The sequence below is a fragment of the Melospiza melodia genome, chromosome 12, assembly GCF_035770615.1.
Source record: "Melospiza melodia melodia isolate bMelMel2 chromosome 12, bMelMel2.pri, whole genome shotgun sequence".
In the NCBI taxonomy this organism is placed as follows: Eukaryota; Metazoa; Chordata; class Aves; order Passeriformes; family Passerellidae; genus Melospiza; species Melospiza melodia.
In genome coordinates this window covers 22,825,814-22,848,460 of record NC_086205.1, presented here as the reverse complement: position 1 = coordinate 22,848,460, position 22,647 = coordinate 22,825,814, and the positions used below count along the sequence as shown (strand labels likewise).

The 22,647-nt window shown below is 36.1% G+C and overlaps 1 protein-coding gene across 3 annotated transcripts in view; it reads left to right on the top strand.

Annotated features, from left to right (window-relative positions):
* The window catches only part of NAALADL2 (N-acetylated alpha-linked acidic dipeptidase like 2), a 395,312-nt gene that overhangs the window by 284,035 nt on the left and 88,630 nt on the right, over positions 1-22,647 (top strand). For all 3 annotated transcript variants that reach the window (XM_063167294.1, XM_063167293.1, XM_063167295.1), the window contains one exon: positions 16,082-16,225. In XM_063167294.1, coding sequence (XP_063023364.1) covers positions 16,082-16,225 — 144 coding nt within the window. The remainder of the gene's footprint in view (positions 1-16,081; positions 16,226-22,647) is intronic.

Genomic DNA, 22,647 nt, shown 5'->3' with positions numbered 1-22,647 from the left:
TATTATTTTCTCTATTACCATACAAGGTCTGTCTTCCCTTTGGATTAGATATTATTTTCTCTGAAGATTTAGTAAAATACAGAAGGAGCTCATTCTTTTCCTTTTGAGGAAGTTGTTGATATATACACTGCAGCAGCTATATGTGATTTTTATTCTTTAGTCTAATGCTCAAACACTATTTTGTCTACAACTGACTGATTTTTGATGCACACATATTTCACCATTAGCAGTGTAGAATATTTTGCACTGCATCCATCCATCCATCCATCCATCCATCCATCCATCCATCCATCCATCCATCCATCCATCCATCCATCCATCCATCCATCCATCCATCCATCCATCCATCCATCCCTTCATCCCTTGGTGGGGCCTGCAGTATTTATTTCAGAAGGGGACAGTAATTTTTAAGACCTGGCTAAACTCCTTTGGATCTCATTAGCAGCCAAGCTGCTCTAAATTAGCCTCTCTCTGAGCAAGCAAAATTCAAGCTGAATTTCCCCCTTCCTTATTCTGCTTTCTTGTTTGTGTTTAAAACTGCTTCCTGTGACCATTAGGAAGACATGAGGGAGAGCAGGGTCATTTTAACCTGTCATTATGAACATTTTGATATTTATTGTCCCTTGCTTGGTATTGATTGCAGACTAAGCTCCACAGTTGTTTGAAAGACAATCTTCAGCTGGGAATAGGAGAATTCTCTGTGGAACTGGCCAGCTTTCCCTGCTTATTCCTACTACTTTGATCTACATTTGCTTTTATATTCAACGACTATTATTCCTTTTTTAAAGAAATAATACTATTAATACTATCCTAGAGGTGAGCTACTATCCAAATACGCATATTTATTATGAATGAAAAGACTTTTTGTACAGTTAAATGTTTTTTTCTAATGCAAGAGCAGTAATTATTTTGTTAATCTCAGTGAAATTTGTGTTTTACACTTGTGCAGAAAATCTCTCTGGTTTTTTTGTAAATTGTACGTTTTTATTCAGAGATGCTAAACTCAGGTGTTGGAGGAAAGGGAATATTATAGCTGGTGGTTGGGCTGTGCTGGTGTAAGATAAATTCAATCCCTTGCTTTAGGAAAGATCAGCTGTAGAGATCCCCATCTCAGATTTTGGGCAGTGTTTGTACACTTTGCCATGTTCCTGTTTAGCCCTTGGAACTGGGTTTATCTGTAAGCTATTTATTAAGAACCCTGCCTATTAATGAGAAGAGTGTATATAGCTCATGACCACATAAGGAGTAGTGATAGTTTTAGTCTGAAATAATTTTGATGTATGACAAACATTCCATATCTCCTAGGAATGAAAAAAAAGTATCAGCAGCATTTAATATTTTCTATTAATTGATAATTGTGTTAATTAATAAGTGCAGAGTCAATGCTTCAGTGTCTTCTGAGTGTTTGAATTTTGGAACATTGTCTGATGAAGATCTTTAAAAAACATGAAAAGATGTCTGTATTAACTTATATTTTATTCAAGTCCTTTATATTTCAGTAACATTACTTTGGAAAAAAAAAACCCAGAAAACAGCAACTGTTTGGTAATTCATCCTAATAATGAGCACAGATAACTTAGGAAAGTATTTTAGCATTGCACATTAGCACTTGATTGCTTGAAATTCTGCTTGAAAATCACACATAGATTTAGTGTGAGTAATACCAATATGTCACTATGCACGGTACTGCAAAACAATTAACAACTCCAGCTTTACTCAGTGAAGTTGCCAATTGAAAGCAACCTGAAAAGAAGTTGGATTTTGGAAGTACCAAACATATTTATTGTTGTAATATAATTCACTGTAGTTAATAGTTTGAGAACTATAGTGGAGTTTTTGCCTGACAATCAACCACAGAGTAGTTACATGCATATGGAGCACCATATAAAGATATTTAACTCAAGGTTTTGAAATATGATTAGCAGCTCAGCATCATTTTCAGAAAGTAATTTTTTGTGTTCTTATTTCACTGAAGGTTAAAATACTTTTTGAAATGAAACATTCTTTGAAATATTTTAGGCTAAACTACATACTTTCAGTTGTGTTTTTAGTATCTTGACCTGAGAAAGTTAATTTGAACATTTCCTCAGTAAGCCATAAGCAGGTGTAAAGTGGCTGCAGTAAAATTTTGATAGTTTACAGTAATAAATGATCTGATCCTGTGACTGTGAACATACATTCAGGTTAAATGGGTCTTCTAACACAAGATAGTGCAGTAATACCTGGAAAAGAAGCATTGACTGTCTTAATGCATAATAGAATGTTTTTATTTGGGATCAGCTGTTCAGCAAGAGTTATCTTTTAAATTTATGTGCCATTGAGTCCTTCTGAAGTAAGCAAGAGGTGAGTAATTATTGAGAGACTTTGGGTTGAAACTGAGAGCCTGACAGCCTCTCAGTAGGAGAACAGAGGGAAAAAATCTTCTGTGAGGTAAATTAGGAAAACATTTCTTATGTGACATGTTAGAAACCATAGCTATTACAGGGAGGTTATGTAATCTTATTTTTATTTATTTAAAGAAAAGTTCCTTCTAAATGGAACGCATGGCAAAGGGGAAGGTGACTATTACACAGTTTAAGGTGGGTCAGGATGATTTGTCTTTGAAGTGAAATGAATTGGAAACTTGCATTGCTTTTGAAATCTTGAATTCCTTTCCTGCAGGTGCTTACCATTGTAAAAGCTTTGACAACAATTTCTACCACCATTACTTAAATAAAATGCTTTTAAGAGAGCTTTTAGATTAGACTTTGAACTGGAAAATGCATAAATATATAGAAAAGTCTCTTTTGGCAGTATGTTTTCTATTAGCCAGCCTGTCAAATAACTAAGCTTGGCTCAGCTCTGGTTAAAAAAACTTACTTAAAAACTCATTCATATGATTCTAGAGGGTGAAAATCCATTTATTTTAATACAGATTCTAGCTGCAGATCCAGATTCTGTACTGGAAATTCATTGGGTCTTGATTATCATTGATGCTTCTGAATGAATTTTACTAGAATTTTGTATTTTAAGCAAATACCTCCAGGTTATTAATTGTGGGTGTGTTCCAAATAGATTGGCTTCATGTGCCAAACTGTGGAATCCTCTGGTGTAGCTTTCACTGTTCTTTTAAAATTTATACAGACAGGAAGCACCACAGCTGGAAGAATCCTTGGTGTAGAACTTCATGGAGCAACACTTGAGCTAATGAGGGGTTTGTATTTATAGAAGTTGCTCTGAAGAGGCACTCAGAGTTTCAGAAATTAGTCTTAATTATTTCAGACTCTTGATTATTCAATGGACTATGTGCTTTTCTGATCTGAGGAAATTTCCAGCTGTCTGCTTCCAGCTCTCATTCAGGTAGTTGGCTGTTAGAAGTGTCAAGTTATCTGATCATAATAAAAAAATATATAATAATAAAAATTGAAATAGTTTCTGCTGCAGGGAACAGAGAGGTTTGCTGGCTGGTTGTGCAAAAGGTGCCATCTGTGTATCTCAGTGTGTTTGGGGTTATTAAATGAGTCAGGGAGGATAGGACTATAGAATTTCTTATCTTGCAGGAATTCTTCCACATCAGTTATGTCCTTCAGGAGCTGCCCTGGGTATGGAGTTAAATAACAGTTTCATTTTCTCCATTGTCTCAATGAATTCCCTATGGAAATACTTCAGGGGAAGCAGAACCTTTGTCTGCTGAGGTTCCTAATGTATGTTCCATGCACACTGAATGTGGCCAATACTTGTCAAAAAACCCCCACAAATTTATTCCAAAACCTCTGAGGAGCATTGTGAAAGAAGATTTTAAGAAGCTTTTGATCTAAGTGGAATGACTTTATAATTAATCAACCCTTGGCATGAGATGTGTATCCTCCATAGAACACATTTTGAGTTGCAGCTTGAAAAATGTGATTCCATGCAGAGCCTAAAGAGCTCATCAATATAAAGGACTTCAAGTAAAGGATTGGAAAAAACCCACAACAATAATTGAGTTATATTGGTGGTTACTTATGGAGATTTGTGTTGTGTTGATTTTCTAGGAACAGAAGAAAATTGTTTCATTTTATTATTCAGTTGCCAGAATACAGGGAAGCAGGACTTACTAGCAGATTTTAAAGCAGTGGTAGAAAAATACCACATTTCATAGAGGAAACACATTTAAGCTAGAGGTTAACTAGCAAAGTTTGAAATATTTACTTACTTAGAGTAGGAGACAGGAAAGTATTGAATAAATTTAAAAGAAAGTATAATTAAACCAATTAATCTAAGGTAATACCTTATTCTGCTCAATAAGCTCTGATGGGAAAATTATTAAACAAATTTGCATACGTAGAAAAAAAATCTAATTTTGTCATTAAATTATATAGGTTTATAGATACATGAAGTTTCATCAATACGAGTCTAATACTGTCTAATTATATGTATAACAGCATTCTGTAAGGAAGATAAATAATAGCCTGTAGCAAATTTGTATTAATATATGAAATAATTTGGGTGATTGATTGTTTCAGGTTTCCTTTTTCTGTATTTTCTCTGAGCCCATTAACACTTTCCAGGAGTCCGTGCCACTTTTTCAACTCCTACTCATAAGTAGGATTGGTTTTTTGTGAGAAATGAATCAAGTTAAGAGTCTGGGTTTTTTTAAAGAAGTACTTTCTTAAATTTTTGTCAAATCAGGGCAAGCATCAGTCCTTTAAACATATGTGTGTCCACTTATTTAAATGTATTTATCATCTTCTCAGCAGCTGCCTTCACTCAGCACTGGTGACTGTGACTGTCAGGAAAGTAATGGAATATATTTCAGTAGTCCTCAATATTCCCTCTCTGTGCTTCATTCTGAGCTACAATTTCAGTTCATTTTAGAGATAATCGGGACTCTGAATTGCTTAACCAGATTAAACTGAAATTGAAGAAAATTTAATTTCAATTAAAATAGAGTCATAGCAAAACAATAGCTCACACTTTTTCATGTAGTAAATTTTTGCTTGTTTCACAGCAGTTAATTCCTTTGCCACATAATTATTTTATTGCTCTTTGTGCAAAAGCCACAAATGAAGTAAGAGCACGCTAGAAAAGATCAACTTTACTTACAGCCAAAAATAGTATTTTTGCCTCTGGTCTGTTATTACTTAAATATTTGACTTGTTTGCTGCAGTTGAAGTGCAGGCAGTGAAATTGGTGGCCTGATATCGTAAAGGGGTACTTGAATTTTTGCCTTATTATGAGCAGTGATGGACAACTCAACTGCAAAGCCACTTCTGTCTCCCTGACTGAAGTGCCCTCGTGCACCAGGTTTGAGAATGAAGTGTTGACTGCATGGGAAAATCATATTTGATCTCTGAGTGGCTTTAAATATTTGTTTCTGAACAGAAAACAGATACTTGAGGGCAAATTTCAACTTTCTTACAGCACTATTGACAGGAAATAGTTTATTATAAAGCTGCAAATGCTGGTTTGCAGTCTTGCATGAAATACAGTACCTGTGACAATAAAGAATGGTGCTACATGGTGTAGAGGCAATCACAACATGAATCATCTGTCACTTCAGCAAAACAGTGCCAATTGAATTTACAAATGTGGCATCTATTTATTTCTACCAGCACTGAGAAGGAGACGAAATGAAATGGAAGTGATGATTACTTGTGACACATTCCTTTTATGAAAATAACTTCTTTAACTCATGCTGTTGCAACAGACCATGTGTTCTTTTTATTTGTGTTTCTTTCAGTGAACCATATTTCTGTGTATTTATTGGGGGTTTTACCTATCAATATGATGGAGTTGTGAGCATCTGCTGTGTAGAGCTGTGGTGGTGGCTCACCAAATACTTTGACAATTCAGGTCTATGTCTGTACATCTAACCAGACATATCAAGTCTTCTTGATAGACGTGGATACTGTAGATCTTTGAAACCTTGAGATCCCATTCTTCAGAGACACATGGAGTCCTTGGGGATGTCAAGGACAATAAATTTTAATAATAAACTGTTGAAAGGGAGGATATTTATTAGAACTGTCCACGTGTATGAAGTGCATCATCACTGCAAATATCCGTAACTTTGATGAATAAATGAAACAAAGAATGTTGTGCTTGATACTAACCCTTAGAATAAGCTGGTCCTCTTCTTGGAAGAGTATTTTGCACATGGTTTCATTTGTGGATCTTCCATGGGCCTGCATGTTTTTAAAGAGCCAGGTCCTTTGCAGTTTCAGCTCGTGAAAACAATTTACTTGCTGCAAACTCTTTGCTAGTACTTATTGTGTTTCAGTAGCACACCTTTTATAACAACCTAGAAAATGAGAGTTGTGTCCAGTGGTTGAGCTAAGGTGCAACTGCTATGAAGGGCAAGATTTGCATAGGCATTTCTGTCCTTGTAGATTTTATGTCGTTCTAGGTATCATTTAAATTTCATTAAACGTCAGGGTAACGATCAAAATGAAACCATTGATTTCTTCTCCACTGCGCTTTTGGGATTCTTCTGACCTATGCTCTTTGTAGAAATAGGAAAAAGATAGGGGAATGGATTTCCTGCTGTGGCTGTGACCTGAGTGAGCTCTGCACATTTAACACTGTGGGAAGGAACAAAGGATGGTTCCATGTCCTTTGGATCCTGTGGCAAGACCTGAGCTGGGAAGGAAATATTTACTTCCTCCCAGAGAAAAACATTGACGACACTTTTGAAATTAGTTTTAAGTAACAATTCAAATTACAATATACTTATTTTCTGCTGAATTTTACTAGCTATAATTTGCAATAATGTCCACTGTGTTTGTAGAAATGTTCTTATTATTTAATTTGAAAAATAATCCTAAGTAGCATTTTTTAAAAATATGTGTCAGAATATATGTTTATCACTGACTCATAATTTGAGACATGGCTCGAAATGCAATATTCTGAGATGATGCTGCTGCTCTGCCCTTCTTCAGCAAGGAATTATTTCTTTCAAGCACTACCTTATTTTCTATTTTCTTACAAATTTTCTTTGCTTCTGATTTTCCTGACTCAAATTGTCCTTGAATTTCAGGGAGTTCAACCTAAACGTTAACCAGCTCCTCAGCTCTGTGATTTGAGCAAAATGATTAATTTTTCATGCTCATCTCAGGTTACACAAACTCATTTGAGGATGCAAAGCTCCTTACAAGAGATGGCTCAGAAATCATTTAGGGCCAAGGGCTCCATTTGGAGTTTGGAATGAATATTCACAGAAAATGTGCTGTTGTGCACAAAATCCAGTTCTCCTGGGTGTTTGTAATCTCCTTCTGAAGCTGAATCCAGCAGTAGCACGAGTCAGCATGAACATAATAAAACTTTGCAAACACATGAGCAAGTTATTAAGTAAATTAAATAGCAGTGTTTGTGTATCTCTGAGGAGTGCTGCAAATAGATTATGGTTTGTTTGTCTCTGCTCTGTAATCCAAGAAATAAACCAAGATGTGTTACAAGGATTTCCACAGATTCAGAATTTAAGGAATTTCTGAGCATAGCTTTTTCTCCTCTCTATACCATCGACAGGATTAATGGGGGTCTTGAGAGCACCTGTATCTTCATTTCAGGAAACTGTCATTTGAGATTGATTTATTTCTTTTTCTTCAGTAATTTTTATCAAATTATTACTGGTACCTGACCCCATATATCTACTTTATCTGATCTTGAGTGTTGAAAGATTAATAAAAATGAACTGAGGACTTGGAACACTTCCATTGCAATCTGGCTTTTTAAAACCACTGATTCTTCTCTGTATTTCTTTTGACTGGGTGAAAGCCCTTTAGAACAAAATAAAAGCAGATAGAATTTTTTTAAACTTCTTGTATGCCTTTGATACATATAGTCAAAATTTAATGTGAAAATTAGCATCACTGCAGTTCCAATTGCATGCCCTACCAAAACAAAGCTAAATGATATTAACATATTTAACATTGCTAGACATGCATTATTAGTAGATTTATCTTCTTTTACAAAATTTTTGACATTAATATCATGCAAGTAAAATTAGCACTGCAGCTTCTTTAAACTGCTAAAACAGCAGATGCATATTAATTATTTATCATTTTCAGCCAGAATATTAGAGGCTTTCTGTTCTTAAATGGTTTTCTTGAAGTATGCTGTAATTGTTTTAAAAAACTAGAGAAAAATTATAAAGATGTTTCAATTATATTTTTTAAATCTGTAAGAAGCTTTTGCATGGATGTGCATATCTAAGTGTCATCCTGTGCCTGGCAATGACTTCGGGTCCTAGAGGACATGGGTGTCCCCTGGAGTTGTGGCTTGGGAATAGAAGGCTTTGGGTTGAATTGGAGGAATTCCTGCCATGCTTTCCATATCCTCATCCCAGCTAAACCCTTACTCTGCTCATTTATTTGAGAGCGCTGAATTTTGCAGTGTGCTGATCTGGTTCATAATATGGCTCCTGAAACAACTGTGCTGGCACAATTAAACTGTGCTGAAGCCGAAATGTGGCTTTCAGTGGTTACAAACAAATCTGGAGGCACGCATCAGAGGTGGTTATTACTTTAAGAAAATCATCCTATACCACAGATAACATATGCAATTTTATTTCATGTTGTCCTCCAAATATGTACAGACAGCATGTGATTGTGAGTCGTTGCAGTGTTCACTACATGCTGTAAACAAAATAATTTTCATCCTAAACCTGTCACTTTCAGTGTTTTCTTGCAGATTTTCTATCTCCATTCCATTCCTGGCAGACCACTATAGAGCTTTTATTATTTTTAATAACAATAAATCTCATTATCGTGAGTAAACAGGAATCTATGCTTGTTCATAATCAGAATAAGGATGGTATATGTTACCTGATGTGTGTTCTGACAGCTTCACACCTATTTTGCATAAAGCAAGACCCTTATTTTACTATATTTAGTCTCCATCATCACTGGAGGAAAGGAACTCTGTATCAATGTCTCATTTCCATGTTTGTTGTTTGTTCCATCTATGGTGGCCATCACCAAGGTTTAGTTCATGAAGGACCAAACTCCAAAACCAGCCTGTTAATGTGCCAGAAGTTCCTTATTTTTTGAAGTGGTTAACAGAAAACATAATTCATGCAGGAGGTGCTGTGTGCCCTCTTGGCTACTGTGACTCCATGGTCCCGCTCCATTGCAGGATATTCCTCCTTCACTGCCTGCATCAGGAGGGAGAGAATTTTATTTTTTTTTTTCAATGGAACTGATAACAAATTCCATAATGTGCTTGCCACTTGAATTTAAAATATTCTGTAATATATCAGTTTTAAAATCCACCTGTGCCAAGCTTAGTTCATCAGTTTGATTTGTGTTCCCTCCTGCAGACACAAACACACACACATGAACTTCCCTCCAGACTTCAGTTTAACATCCTATATCTAATTTTCTGGGAGCAACAAACAGGTACATTTCACACACAGGCTTTCAGGGATAGAATTCCTGAAGTAGTCTTCCCTAAAATAAAGATTAAAAAAAAGGAAGTCCAAATATGTGTCTGGTACTTGATAATTTGGATTATGTAGTTAGAGCAATAGCTTCAAGTAGTTCTGCTGAGCTGCATTGGATTAATACCTCTGCGTATTTTAGGAAAGTAAAAGATATCAAATTATTATCCAAATTAGGATTTGGATAGAATGATTCCATTTTTTTACATGCCTGATGGTACTGAGTGTTTCCAATCTTTTCAGCATTGATTATTTCTGCATGCCTCCCTCACAGTGAGTTGTACCTATATCTTGAATTTAATGACAGTAGAAGGTGCTAAGCAGATCTGCTATCAAGGATAGAATCCAAAATTAAATATAAAGTACTGAATATGCTGGTTTGAATTCACTATGGATGGCAAGCAATAAGTTGTACAGAAACTTATAAATATATGATTACTGGATTTTTAAAAATAAGCTTATTTTTTAAGCATCAAGTGATATTTATTTTTGTCTTATAACCCATAAGACTTCTGTCAACCCTTTTAAATATCCACCACCACTTTTAAAATGTTGGGCAGTGTTGTTTGGTTTTGGGTTTTTTTTGTCAGATGGCCAAACCTGCTGTCTATTGATGGAGAGTTTCTTTCACTTCAGTAGTGAGACAGGCATTTGATAACACAGGAAAACCTGAGAATTGTCTTGTCCTTTTTTTCCTGTTACATCCCATTGTTAGTAGAACATAAAAACATGTTTTAGCTATTTTGAAATATGTTGAAGGAATGCTTTTTCCTTTTTATGACTTAGTGGTTACACAATTGTAGGATACTTTAAAAGGAAAAATTTTACTTCATGTCAGTTGGTGTGGAAATGTTACATAATGTTGCTCTATTTTGGCCACTTCTGTGTCATTTTAATTATCAGCCACTACAATGAGCTAAGTGGAAAGGGGGATTCAAAATGGTGAGAGCACTGGGAAAAGTTGTTTGGTTTTCTTTTTATTCTTGCCATTTTATTAAATATTCTCAGAAAGGAGCAGGGAAATTAGTGAGATGATTTTGCATCAGTGTGTCAGAGCAGTTTTGCTTTTACACAATACACGCGTTGCTTTTTATTCTGTGTATCTTAAAAAGAAACAAGAGTGACAGTATTTTTAAAGTACATTAAGTAGGCATTAAGGCAAGAGTGATTTGCAGTGAGAGAGGAGGGGAGTGATGTTTTGTTTGTCTTTCATGGTGGTTAAGCACATTTCCTTGTGAGGGAAGGAAAAAGATGACAGTAAGTTCTGAAGGGTTTGGGTTTTTTCTGTATTAGCTATAGAATATTTAGGTTTATTTTTAAGGACAGCAGAAATCTGTTTAAAGAGACAGTCTTGAGTAATACATACACAGATCTGTTGACAAAATGTAAACAGAATAGAATGAATATACTCTGTAAGCAAACCAGTATTTCTGCAGGATTCTGGTTTTCTCTGTGAATCAGTGATGTATGATTATTATTTGGGGAGTTTATCACAGGTGATATGATATCTTCAGTTTTCTTTTAAACCCTTTGTTAACCTCTAAAGTAATGAGGATGTGATTTGTTTAAAAAGGTGTTTTTAAAGAATCCTTTCTAACTATCTGCAATGCTAAGACCAAAGTGCAAAATGTGTTTTAGATCCTTCCTGAGAACTCTGAGTAGCTTGTTTCTCTTCCAGGCGATGCTCACTGCCTTTCAGTTCTGTGTTTTCTGTAAATGTGCATAAACCTTTCACAGGCACAGCCATCCTCCTCACCCATCTCTCCAATCACTACATAGTTCTGAGCATCCCCTGTCCTTTTGTGGCCATGCATCCTGAAGAGCAAGCTGCCACACAATGCTGCTGTGATTCATCATCTTGTGCTCCATTGCCTGTAAAGCTGCTTTAAAATCTTCTGGCTGTTGTTAAAATCCCTGGTTGCAGAATTTCAAAGTTCTTTTTTTTATGTAAGAGAAGCAAATATTTTTCTCTTCCTCCGTATTTTTACCAGTGGCCAGTGAAGCAAAGCACTTCAAAACTGGCATATGTTCCAGTTGCATTTCTAGTGGGTAATTCATGGAGAAGTGAATAAAGACATAGCAGGAAACTGCTTGTTACCTCTACTCTGTAGGCTCCTGCTCCAGATTCTGCTCCTCTTGAGTAACTTTTTTCTCTGCCAGTTTTGTTTTTTTTTGCTTTTCCTTGCTGATATTTCAATGTCTGAAGTTAAGGTCTTCTCCTTGGCATTAATAAAATCCATTCTTACTTCCATTTTAAACACCTTGGACTTTTCAGCACGGTTTGTGTTAGAGGAAGACGTCTCTGTTTGACTTAACATGCAGGAAAACCTTTATGTGACTTTGGTGAGCAGTTGGGGAATGCTTTCCCAGAATTTCCTGTTCATGACTGCTTGCAGAACAGCACCACTTTTTTCTGGGTCAGTATTCTGACTGTATCCACTTTCAGCAAGAAATAACAGCTAGAATGAGTTTCTTTTTTCCATGATAAAATTTAGGAAGGCAAAAAATACGTCAGTGACGTTGTGAGGTGTAGCAGGTGGGTCTAGCAGAGGTTAAATGGGATGTGGAGGCTTAATTGAAGGCTGCTTCTTTGAGTTAAAAATGGACATGGGGACAACATTGCAAGCTGCTGTAGATGAAGATTTAATCAAGTAGCTGCTGCTTAGCAAAATTCTGGTGATGAGCAGTGGTGGTGTGAGTTCAGTACCTAGAGCCTTCCTGTTGTAGGTGCTGCACAGCTCCTTGCAGCTTCCATCTGTGGTTAGATGAAGCCAGGAAAACCACAGAGAACCTGATTTTTCAGAGAAATAGAAACAGATCATCGTGACTGGCTGCAGGACAACCAGTGGGAGCTAGCAGCTGTTGAATGTTACCAACAGAGGTGGAGGGAAGCTGGGTACAAGTTCAAAGCACAGATAACATAAATGTCTATGACATGTAGTTTATAGATCTTTGGGTTTGTCATGCTTAATACAAGATCAAGTGCTGACAAAGGGCAGTGCAGAATGTGCACTGGGACTGAGTAAATGTAAGAATGCCTCTTTCACAGGAATGCATTGCACTAACTGTTCACTTCAGGAGCTGAGTGACAAAACCATCTTGTTTGACCAAATGCACACACTATTCTTTTATGCTCTAATTTATTCCCATCACGAGCTGTGAAGTCCTGCTTGGAGTGTCTATTTTCAGCATAAAACTGTTTGTCAAATTTCTATTAAGCTTAAGGTGAAAAATTAATGAGCCATTCACTTCAGATATTTCAAAACTAATACTGCTGTATTATTAATGCAGCAGAAAGTCAAAGACGTGGGTATGAACAATTATTGCTTGGTTTTCACTCAGACTACTTTTTGCTCTCTCTATTTTTGGGGGGAAAATAATTAAAGCCGTGTTTTAGGTCATAGAAGGAGTTATTTTGATGAATTCTGTCAGTAAGCTTTTTAGACAGTTTTAGTTGTTAAAGTTTTGTTTTATCTGATCCTGGCAGAAGGTGCCTTGAATAAACACATATTGATGAAATATGATGTTCTTTCCAGTCTTTCTTTGAATCTGAAATTTAAACAAAAGTGAACAGAAAGGTGATTCATATAACACAAAACTTAGAGAAATGCAAATAAAAGACTATTCACATAATACTGAGGAAGCTGTTGGTGAAGCAATATTTTTGGGCTAGAGAAGTATGATATTGCGACTAAAACTCTGGTTTTTCAGTCTTCAGAAAGTCATTGATGTGATGATAAAATTGTACTTTAGCTCAGAACTGAGTAGGGTATAGTGGACAGGTGTTGCTATTAAATTCAGAAATCCCAGGGCATGTTGGCAGTACCAGTAAGTTAAGTGATGGAGAACTGTGAAATGCTGGGCTGGGGGAGTGTCCCAGGCTGAGCAGTGTGGAAACTGGTGCCCAAGGTTTATGCTTGCATTGAAAAAGAAAACCTAAACCATACTCACTGCAGAAGCAGAAATTCAGGCCTTGCTTTCTGTGCAGAAACTTTCTAAAGATTGCTTCTTTTTTGTGCTCCTAAAAATAACTTAATAATTGATTACCGTATTTTCTTCCTCACTTTACAGTAAGTTCTCCAGGGACTTTCTGAAATTAATAGTGGTTCTAGGCCTGGCTCAGTTACATTGTTTGACTTGCACAGAAGAAGGAATTCTGCTTCTTGGAAGAGTTTCATGCTATAAAACTAAATTTCATTAGAAGCAAAATGGCAAATTTAAATTATCCTTCAAGCATTTGTTATTCTCACCGATGCTGAAGGGTTTGGCATCCAGCAAAGTCCCAGCAAGAATCCCCCGGTTCTTTCAGTGTGTTGGTTTCTTTCTGAAGTTAGTCTGCTCTGTTTCACTCTCACTATAGCACCAAACCCAGGAGTATTTTAAACCTGAATGATTAGGCTTTAAGCAGCAGCCCTGGAAATCTCCAGGTTTTTAAATGTGCACTGGAGAGATTGGTCTTGGATGGTTCACTTTTGAAATCTGGTCATGGTGCACATTGCTTTCCTCAGCCTCCTTAACAAGTGGCAATTAATAAATGCCTGGCAGAGGGAAAGGAACTATTTTTTTTTTCCTTTTTCAAGTATTTTTTAATATGAATTCAATGGTGTTTTTTTTCTCTGTTAGAAGTTCGTCAAGTTTAGTTACTAGAGGATTTTATAGAATTTAGGTCTGGCAAAGATGTCAGGAGATCATCTAATGTAGCACCTTCCCTAAGGGAGGGCATCAGCCATATCTGCATCATTCCTGACAGATGTTTGCTCACAATTTTCTCTAAAAATATTTCAGTTAAAGAGGATTTTATCATCTGCCTAGGCAAGTCTTTATGAATTCCTCCTATAAGAAAGTTTTTCTTCCAGATAAATCTGCTCAGGTAACTTAAATCTGTCTTTCTACAGATTCTCTTTTCTTTTTCTCCCATACTTCAAACTCCATCTTCTATTGTGAGATGATTAATTTTTAAATATGGAGGGGTTTCTCCTGTAAGTTGTTCTTGAAAGTGTATCTTTCACAGGTTATTCAGGTGTGAAGCTCAAGTTGTGAGTAACTGGAGAAAGGAGAGATTTTTCTCATCTGAAACGTTTTGGGCTTCATTGCCACTGTAATACAGGCTGAAGATTGACAAACACTGGAAAGAAAATAATGTCTCAATTGCACATCTCTGATGGACTTTTTTTGGGATTCTTTTTGAATGCAGAAACACTCCCAACACTCTTGACCAAACTGATTTTGCTGTCACTTCACTGATGTGACAACTTCAAGAGATTTTGAACCCAGACCAAGTTTGATGAGACAAAGCTTTTTTTAATGTCATATTTTGAACCAGTTTTACCTCTCCACCTAAAAATTTGTCTGGTTCTTTCAAACTGAACACTGATCACCTTGCCACTGAGTTTTAAAGGTGAACAACACCTTTTGTTTTTCCATGATGAAATGATACAGATTTGGTCAACTTTTTCATTAGGATTAAAGGTGTACTATAAAAAGTTTAAGAAATTTCTACTACTACAAAAAAAAAAAAAAAAAAAAAACAAACAAACCCTAAAAAAATTTAGAATGTGTCTAGGCTTCTTGTTTTCTTTATATTGTGTTTCAGTAACAGTCCTGGAAGTAGTTTCATAGAAACTTATTTGAAACATGCTGCTGATTGCTGATAGCCTCCTCCCCTTGTGCCTGCAGTGCCACAGAATTTAAAGGATGCTTTTGGGTAGTAAAGAACTCGATGTTGACAGGAATTACAGTGTTTGTTTCACAGAGGTCTCAGGGAGATGCCTTGTATTCTGAATCTCTGGTTGAAGGTTTGGACATGGTTCAGGAGGGGCAGGGACATTGTGAGGTTGTGTTAGAGCTGTGCCCTGCCCAGGCTGTCAGCCTCCCCTCCTTTTCCATGGTGGGCTTTTCATCTCCCAGAAGGGTTCCTGCTTTCCATGGGAAGAGGTGATCCCCAAATACATCTGAAATAACTGAGAAAACAGCTGTTTTTTCCTAAGTGTTTCAGAGCATTTGTGTGTGCAAAGTTAGGTTTTTATTTTTCCCCACAGTTCTGTCAGTTGGTCTCCCAAAATATCTCATTATCTCATCAGAAACCTTTCCATGATCAAGTGTTCGACAGGCAGGTGTATGCAAACTCTCTTTTTTTTTTCTGTTAAAGGGAGATTTTAATACTTTGCATGAAACTGCTGATATTGAGAGGTTTGTGCTGTGTCTGCTTAAGATGTTTCAGCTGTAAATGAAGTATTCTGATGCTTTCTGATCCATACCTTTCACCACTCAATGTGTCTGTTTAGTACCTTCTTTTTCCAGACCTCCTTCAGCTGTTCAGTTTTTACTTGAATTTGAAATTTATTGCTGATCAGTACTTCCATATTTCAGTGATTCCTTTAACTACACACCAATTTAATTTATGTTTAATTCACAATCTAATGTCTGCTCAGACTCATTTAACAGTTTCTTTCTTATGGAACTATTGCCCAGATACCATAATACGTACATGTAATTTTGTAATACATGTCCTTGAAGAAGCTTTTAAATTTTTTTTTCAGTATTATAAGCACAAAACAACAGCTGCTTATCTAAATCCATTGTTTTAACTTGTGTGGTAGAGATTTGCATTTTTGTGTTCAGTTTATGAAGGATAAAAATCTAATTTTCATTTACTAATTTGCTCTTCCCTTTCTGTCATTTAAGATGGAAGCTACAGGCAGAATCGACTGAACCTCACAACACTGTTGGTACAACCAATTTCTGCACTGCTTGCCAGAAAACTTGTTTCCCTACCTGAGGACACTGCCCAAAGAGAAAGGTGCACACCCCTCCACCTGCCAGCTGCAGGTAATGCTTTTCAAATCCACTTCACCTTTGGGACGTTCCTCTCAGACTCCAAATCCAATGTCTACAACTGTACAACTAAGAGGTTTAGCTGATTGTGGGTGTGTTTTGCTTAGATGCTTTCTAGAAGAGGCTATGAACAGTCTAAAAATTCTGCTCTTAAAATCTGATAGACGGAAGTTGTGGTTTAGTAAAAAATAGCAGAAGGCATTGAGCACTAATTCTTAATACTGACTTAGAACCTCCTCTGTGTAGATGCCATCAGTAGGGAGGTTTGTTAGTGCTGCAGTATGGTTGTACTCCTAATAATGTGATTTTAACATTAAGACATCAGCAACTATATTATTCTGTGAGCTTTTTTTTTTTCTCTTTCTGGAATAATAGCACTTAAATTCTAAATATGTTCCTTAATTTGTATATGCTATAGAACAAACAGTGTATTGTTACCTGAGCCCTCAGGCAGCTTTTTCTCCCAGTTTTCACCAGGAAAACAGGCATCATGATAAGAGCAAAATACTTTGAGTAGAGCCAGATGAATGCATTCAGAGTATCTCCCTAGAAATAATGCCATTAGCAAAGTCAAACAGATTATTGCTTGAAAAAGCTTATTGCTGATATAAGTTGATATAGATGCTACAGTCTTCCAGCACAGTGTTTCACCAGAAGAACATCTTGCAGAGAACATTCTAGATGAGGTGCATGTTTAGACAGTAATTCTTCAGTAAACAGTCTTCAGTTTTGTTTTTTACTTGTGCACCTTTCTCCAGAAAAAAAATGGTTTATTTCACTATAAGGGCCATTTAAATGAATTGATTTGAAACTGTGGTCATGGAAAGGAGGAGGCAAATTAATTTAACCACTGTGTCCTGTGCTACACACAGTGATGATAACAGGAAAAACAAATTTTAAGGGCAACCAATGTAGTATCATGTGCTGTATCCCTTGTTTATTGCTGTTGGAAAGTTATTGTGGAATAGGAGGACAATACAACAAGTCATAAAAAAGGTTGATTAATTTTATGACTTGTGTGAGCATTTGTAGTTATACATACTGAAAAAGAAAGCAGAAAACCTCATGCTTCATGGCTTAAGCTGTTGTGGTTAGGCAGGGCAATTGTTCTCCATGCATGGCTGACTAGATTTTTTAATAATAAACTTTTAATTTTAAAAATTATTATCCCCACAACCAGTAGAAAAGGGGAAAAGGCCATTTTGGAAGGAACAAGAGCTTACCCATTCCAGGTAGGCTGCATGAAGCTTGTTAGTATTGAAGGATTTTCCAACAGCTGAAGTGCCTGGAGCAAAGCCTGAATTTGGGCTGGAAAATGACACTCATTTTAGAAAGATAAAAGGCTGCACAACGTCTGTTTCTCATAAAGCTTTATCTGGAGGCTGCAGGGCAAAATCACCCTAAAGGGCAGCTTACTCTGCTTTTTTCTGTGACAGGTGTGGCATGTCTGTTTTATTTTCACGAGACGACAGGAATTGTGTCAGAGGAGAATTTCTGGAAAGAAAGAATATTCCAAGCCAGCAATCTAGAGAGAGCCAATCCATGTCTGGTTTTCTCTGGGTGAACACAACAGTTTGTGTGTGTGATTTCATGTAAAGCTTCTGAACCACAGTAATCCATGGGGGATTTTTTAAAAAAATCTTAATTTATTGAGAAAATAGGGACTGAGAAGAAGCCTTGTATAATTTTGTAATGCATTATAATATATTTTTCCTCGAACTAATGTGAAGCTGATGATGTTCTGGAGCACAGAGTGGGCTGTTGTTCAGCAGCAGCCTTAATGGAAGAGATAAAAGCCTGGTCTCATGATAAGAAATGGTGTAGAACTATTTAATACTAGTAATAGGTAAAGAGATAATGCTGAGGACAGCAATGCATTAGAGAAGAGCAAAGGTTGAATTTGCAGTCTTCCTGTTGATTTGAAGAAGCTTAAGAGAGAGATTTCACTTCTGACGTGGGACTCATCATTTATCTGTCAAAAGAGGTGAATGAGCAATTCAGATGATTGGTTGGCTTGAAATTTGTTAGGATAAAATGATCATCATTCTCTCATCATTATGTTTCAAAAAGCTGAACAGCAGATTCATCAGTAATGATTAAACATTTATATATAGTTTTCTCACATTGCTGCTTTTTTCCCCTTAGCCTTGCAGTTTTCAAGAGACAAAATGTGACAGAGGGAGTGGGAGGATGGAGGCCAACATCCCACACAGATTGAGTGCTCAGGACCTACACAGCAAATAGTGGGAATTGAAGTCAGCTGTTAATTTGGTGGTAGATGAAGTCAGTAATTAGATTTGCTTTTTGTTTGGTATGGTACATTATTGTTAATCCTCATTAATCTGAAATTCTGTGCTCCCATGAACTTTTTCCCAAAGATAGGCAATTAGGAGGAATTTCAGAGTGAACTTCTATAGAGAAACTGTAAACTTTTGAAGCTTCTTTTCTTTTTTTACAAAATCTCACTAGGATATTTGCTAGAACATTGTGAAGGTTGTTGTAAAACTAAAGCACTCCTATAAACATAAATGAGGGAAGTCTTGCTGTGTACTGCCTTTGTTGCTGTTAAGTTTCCCACTATTTGGGAGATTGCAGTAATGTACAAATTACCCTTTTTCAATTAAACTCTTGAGCATTTAATGTAAATCCATCTAATGGCAATTAATATACAAAGTGGTTTTTGACACTAATGACCATATACTTTGGTTTGAATGGAAATCCTGGAAGTCTGCTATTTAAACACATCACAGAGTTATGGGTGTAAATTTCCCCTTTGGTTTTAAGTGTCAGTTTTCATACTCAACCTGGTTAATGCCTGAGAAGAGAGAAGGTGAGAAAATCCAGGATTTCAGCAGTGATCAGTCTCCAGGTGTCTGGGGCTTCCCCCTGTTCCGAGGCTCATCCTATTCTTCCATTCTTCTCCACATTTATGTACTGGTCACTCTTGGAGATAAGGACTGGGTGGTCACTTGGTGTGACCTGGTATGGCAGCTCAATTGGCAGGAAGTGTAAATGCAATGATCTCACTTAAACATCCCACTTCTTACCACCTGCTAATGCCTTTTCCTGTGCAATAGGTGTCATTTTTTTATGCTTTAACTTCTAAAATTATAAAGGCAAGGCATGAATAGTTTAAGTAACTTGAATGATATCAAACACTGTGTGAATAATAGAGCCAGGTACACAAAGACTCCCAGCATTCTGCTGCAGACAGTAAAATTACTCAGATCAAAATGCTTTTCTAGGTAGAATCTTTTGATCTTTTGTAACCTTTTTTTAGTCTACAAAATACAGTCACTGATCAATAGTGAATCATCACAGTGACTGCAGTGCAGAGCTCTGTTGTAGGCTGCAAACAAATCTACCTTCTCTGACAAAATGGGTGAGTGGAACTGATAACCAGAACTGACTGGTACTGGAAAGGTTTGCAGCACAACACAATGAATTTTTATGAGACTTTGAACATCTATTTTCTGTAGTTCCACGTGTCAGCTGTTCATTATACTGAGTTTATAGTCAACTTTGATAATGTGAAATTTGAATCATTAATTATACAAAAGGAATAATTGGAAGAGTCTGTTACTTTCCATATTATACGATTCTCATCCAAGATAAATAAAATTCTCTGCCAAGTACTGCACTAGTGCAAATCAAGCCTGTCTTCTTTTCAATCAGAGGAAGGCCATAGAGTGATAAAGTGAATATCTTCTCCGGTTAAACTACAGCCTTGTGATAATATTATATGTGTTTCTCCTTCATAGTTTGCTACCTGTCAGAGAAAATAAAGACTCCCATATTTAATAAACTCTGGCTGGGCCATCTCACACTCTGATATCAATATGCAAACAATACCATAATTTCTGGGTACTTGGACTATGCTAAACATGAATCCAAGGAAGCAAATAGAGAGAGATGCCAGCAGATTGTGTGGCAGTGCATGTCACTGTATCTACCAAATCTGGAGTCATTGTACACAACAGTAGAAATGGAACAAAGTTCTGCAGATGTCTCTTACTGCCATTTGAAAGAGGAACAAGTTAAATAGGGAGCTGTGATCTATATGAAAACTTACAGACATTTATTCCAATACTCTCAGATTTTCTTTTCATGATCACTTTAAATTCTGTTCCTTTTTTAAACAGAAGTCCATGAGAAGAATTAAGCATGAACAGTGTGAAGCATTTTTTATGTATCTTCCCTCTACTCCCAGCTGAAGCCTAGAGAGTTTTTCTACCAGAATTGTAAATGATCAAGATATATTTTCAGAATTCTGTTCTGCACCAATGTTTTCCTCTGTGATGCTTTGCTTTTGATTGCTATAAAGCAGGTAAAGAATGAAAGTAGCGTGAGGTTATGAAATTCAACTCTACCATCAGAAGCATTTTCAACTCTCTTTGATGTTGACTGTGACACATTTATTCTGTATCACATTAGGCCATCCTAGTTTAGAGCCTCCTTAAAGGACTTTATTCTAGGCATTTCTTATTTCAAAAACTCTTCATCTGAAGAGTTTTATTTCTGGATTCCTCATTGTAGGTCAAAAAAGATGATGATCAAATACCAAGGCGTTTATTCATTAAGCTCTTCATAAGCTTAGAGTAGACTTGGAGACTCAAGATCTCTGAATATTTGTTGAAAAAGGAGAATATGTTGTCAGTAGGTGACATAGTTGATTAATCAAATAGAAATCTTTTAGACAAAAATATTAGAGATATCAGATTTATATGGTGTATTGTTTATACACAAGAAAAGTGGAGGCTTTTCATTACAAGGACATCTGGCTGGGAGTTCTGACACATTCCTGTACAAATAGTTTTATACCTCAACAATACTGTATATTGCATAGATTCAGTATTGATTTTTGCGTATGTAATTTTATAGTATCACACAATATTTTTCTGAGATAATATACATTATTAAGTATATACTATTTTATATTTATTCACTTTTCTATGTATGCCATGTTGCATGTAGTATTTTTTGTAAGTGTTACTGTTACATAAATGTGTGTGATGATTGTATTTCTTCTCTTAAAGTTCTCTGTTTAACTTGAAAACTGACATAAAATACATAGTAAATGAGGTTTTGCACTCAAATTGACATGATGATCTGTCAAATGCAGTTTTATGCTGAATACTTCAGCTCCATTAGTGTCCCCTAAGTCACGTGAGCATGGATGTTTGATGATGTTTGAAATCTCTAGTTCAGTTGTGATTTTAGATAGGTTCACATTTATTCAGGTGTTGATTTCAACAGGAACTATCTCAAAAACTGCATTACTGAATTACTTGAATATACTTTATTCGGCAGTCTACTGAAATAGCTTTGGGTTTATAATCCAAGAGTTATTCTGTTGAAATCCTTAAATTCAATTAATACTTGATTTTTCTGTACTGCAGTTAAGTGGGCATGTACAGAAATCTTTTGTGATTAGCAAAAATCTTGTCAAATGAGTTCAATTTTCAACCTGAATTCCTAAAGATGCTTTTTAAAATCCAGTACTCAAATGCTTAGAAAACTGTCTGGTGATGTTTAGCATGATCAGAATTCAAGAAGTTAACCAACATGTTTGAAAATGAGACTCAAGCTTTTACTCCTCTATGCATGAGCTTGGGATGAAGTTAAAGGGAAAAAAAATGAAACAAGCCTAACTTATGTTCTTTTAACATAACTACTGCAAATAGGTTTTTCACATCTGAAGTACTAAAATTGTCTATCAAATGAGAGGAAAAATAGTTATTTTTAGAAATCCATGGCTATGTAAATGTCAGAGGAGAAGGTTGTCATTTGCTATGAGACAATTTAAAAGTTCCAGGTCAGGAAATAAATAAATAAAATAGCAGTAAATATGTTTTTGTTCTTCTATCCCAGAAGCAGCTTTTAGCTTACATAAAGACAGTGTATCAATGTTAAGGTAAAGTCTCCTCAAAGCTTCCCAGGGAATATGGGCAAAAAAAAAAATAAAAAAAGAGAAAGTTGTCAAGATCCTTAAAATACAGTGTTAGGGCAAGAGGTTTGTTGTCAGAACTGTTTAGAGCGGATTAAATTTTGCTTCTGCTGTATACTCCAAAGAGCAGTTTCAGCCTTTTCATCTGGTGCTCTAAGCCTTTAAGCCCAAGTCACTCTAAAGCTGACTACTGTGTTACATGACTATTAACTGGAGTATCTGATCTGAGAACGTGGGTATTGCCAGAAGTTAATTTCTGTGTCTTTATTGTCAGTTACAGACTCGATAGCTGATGTTGATTAAGGAAAAACAGTGAAGTCAGATGTCTTGAAAAGGATTTATTGTCTTTTTGTCTGAGAAGAGGCCTAAAGGGACAAACATCTAAAGTGTTGTAGGAAAAGGAAAGGAAATCAGTTTTGACTTTAAAATATTTTTTTTTAAGAAGAGTAAATTGGCTCTAGAATGGTTG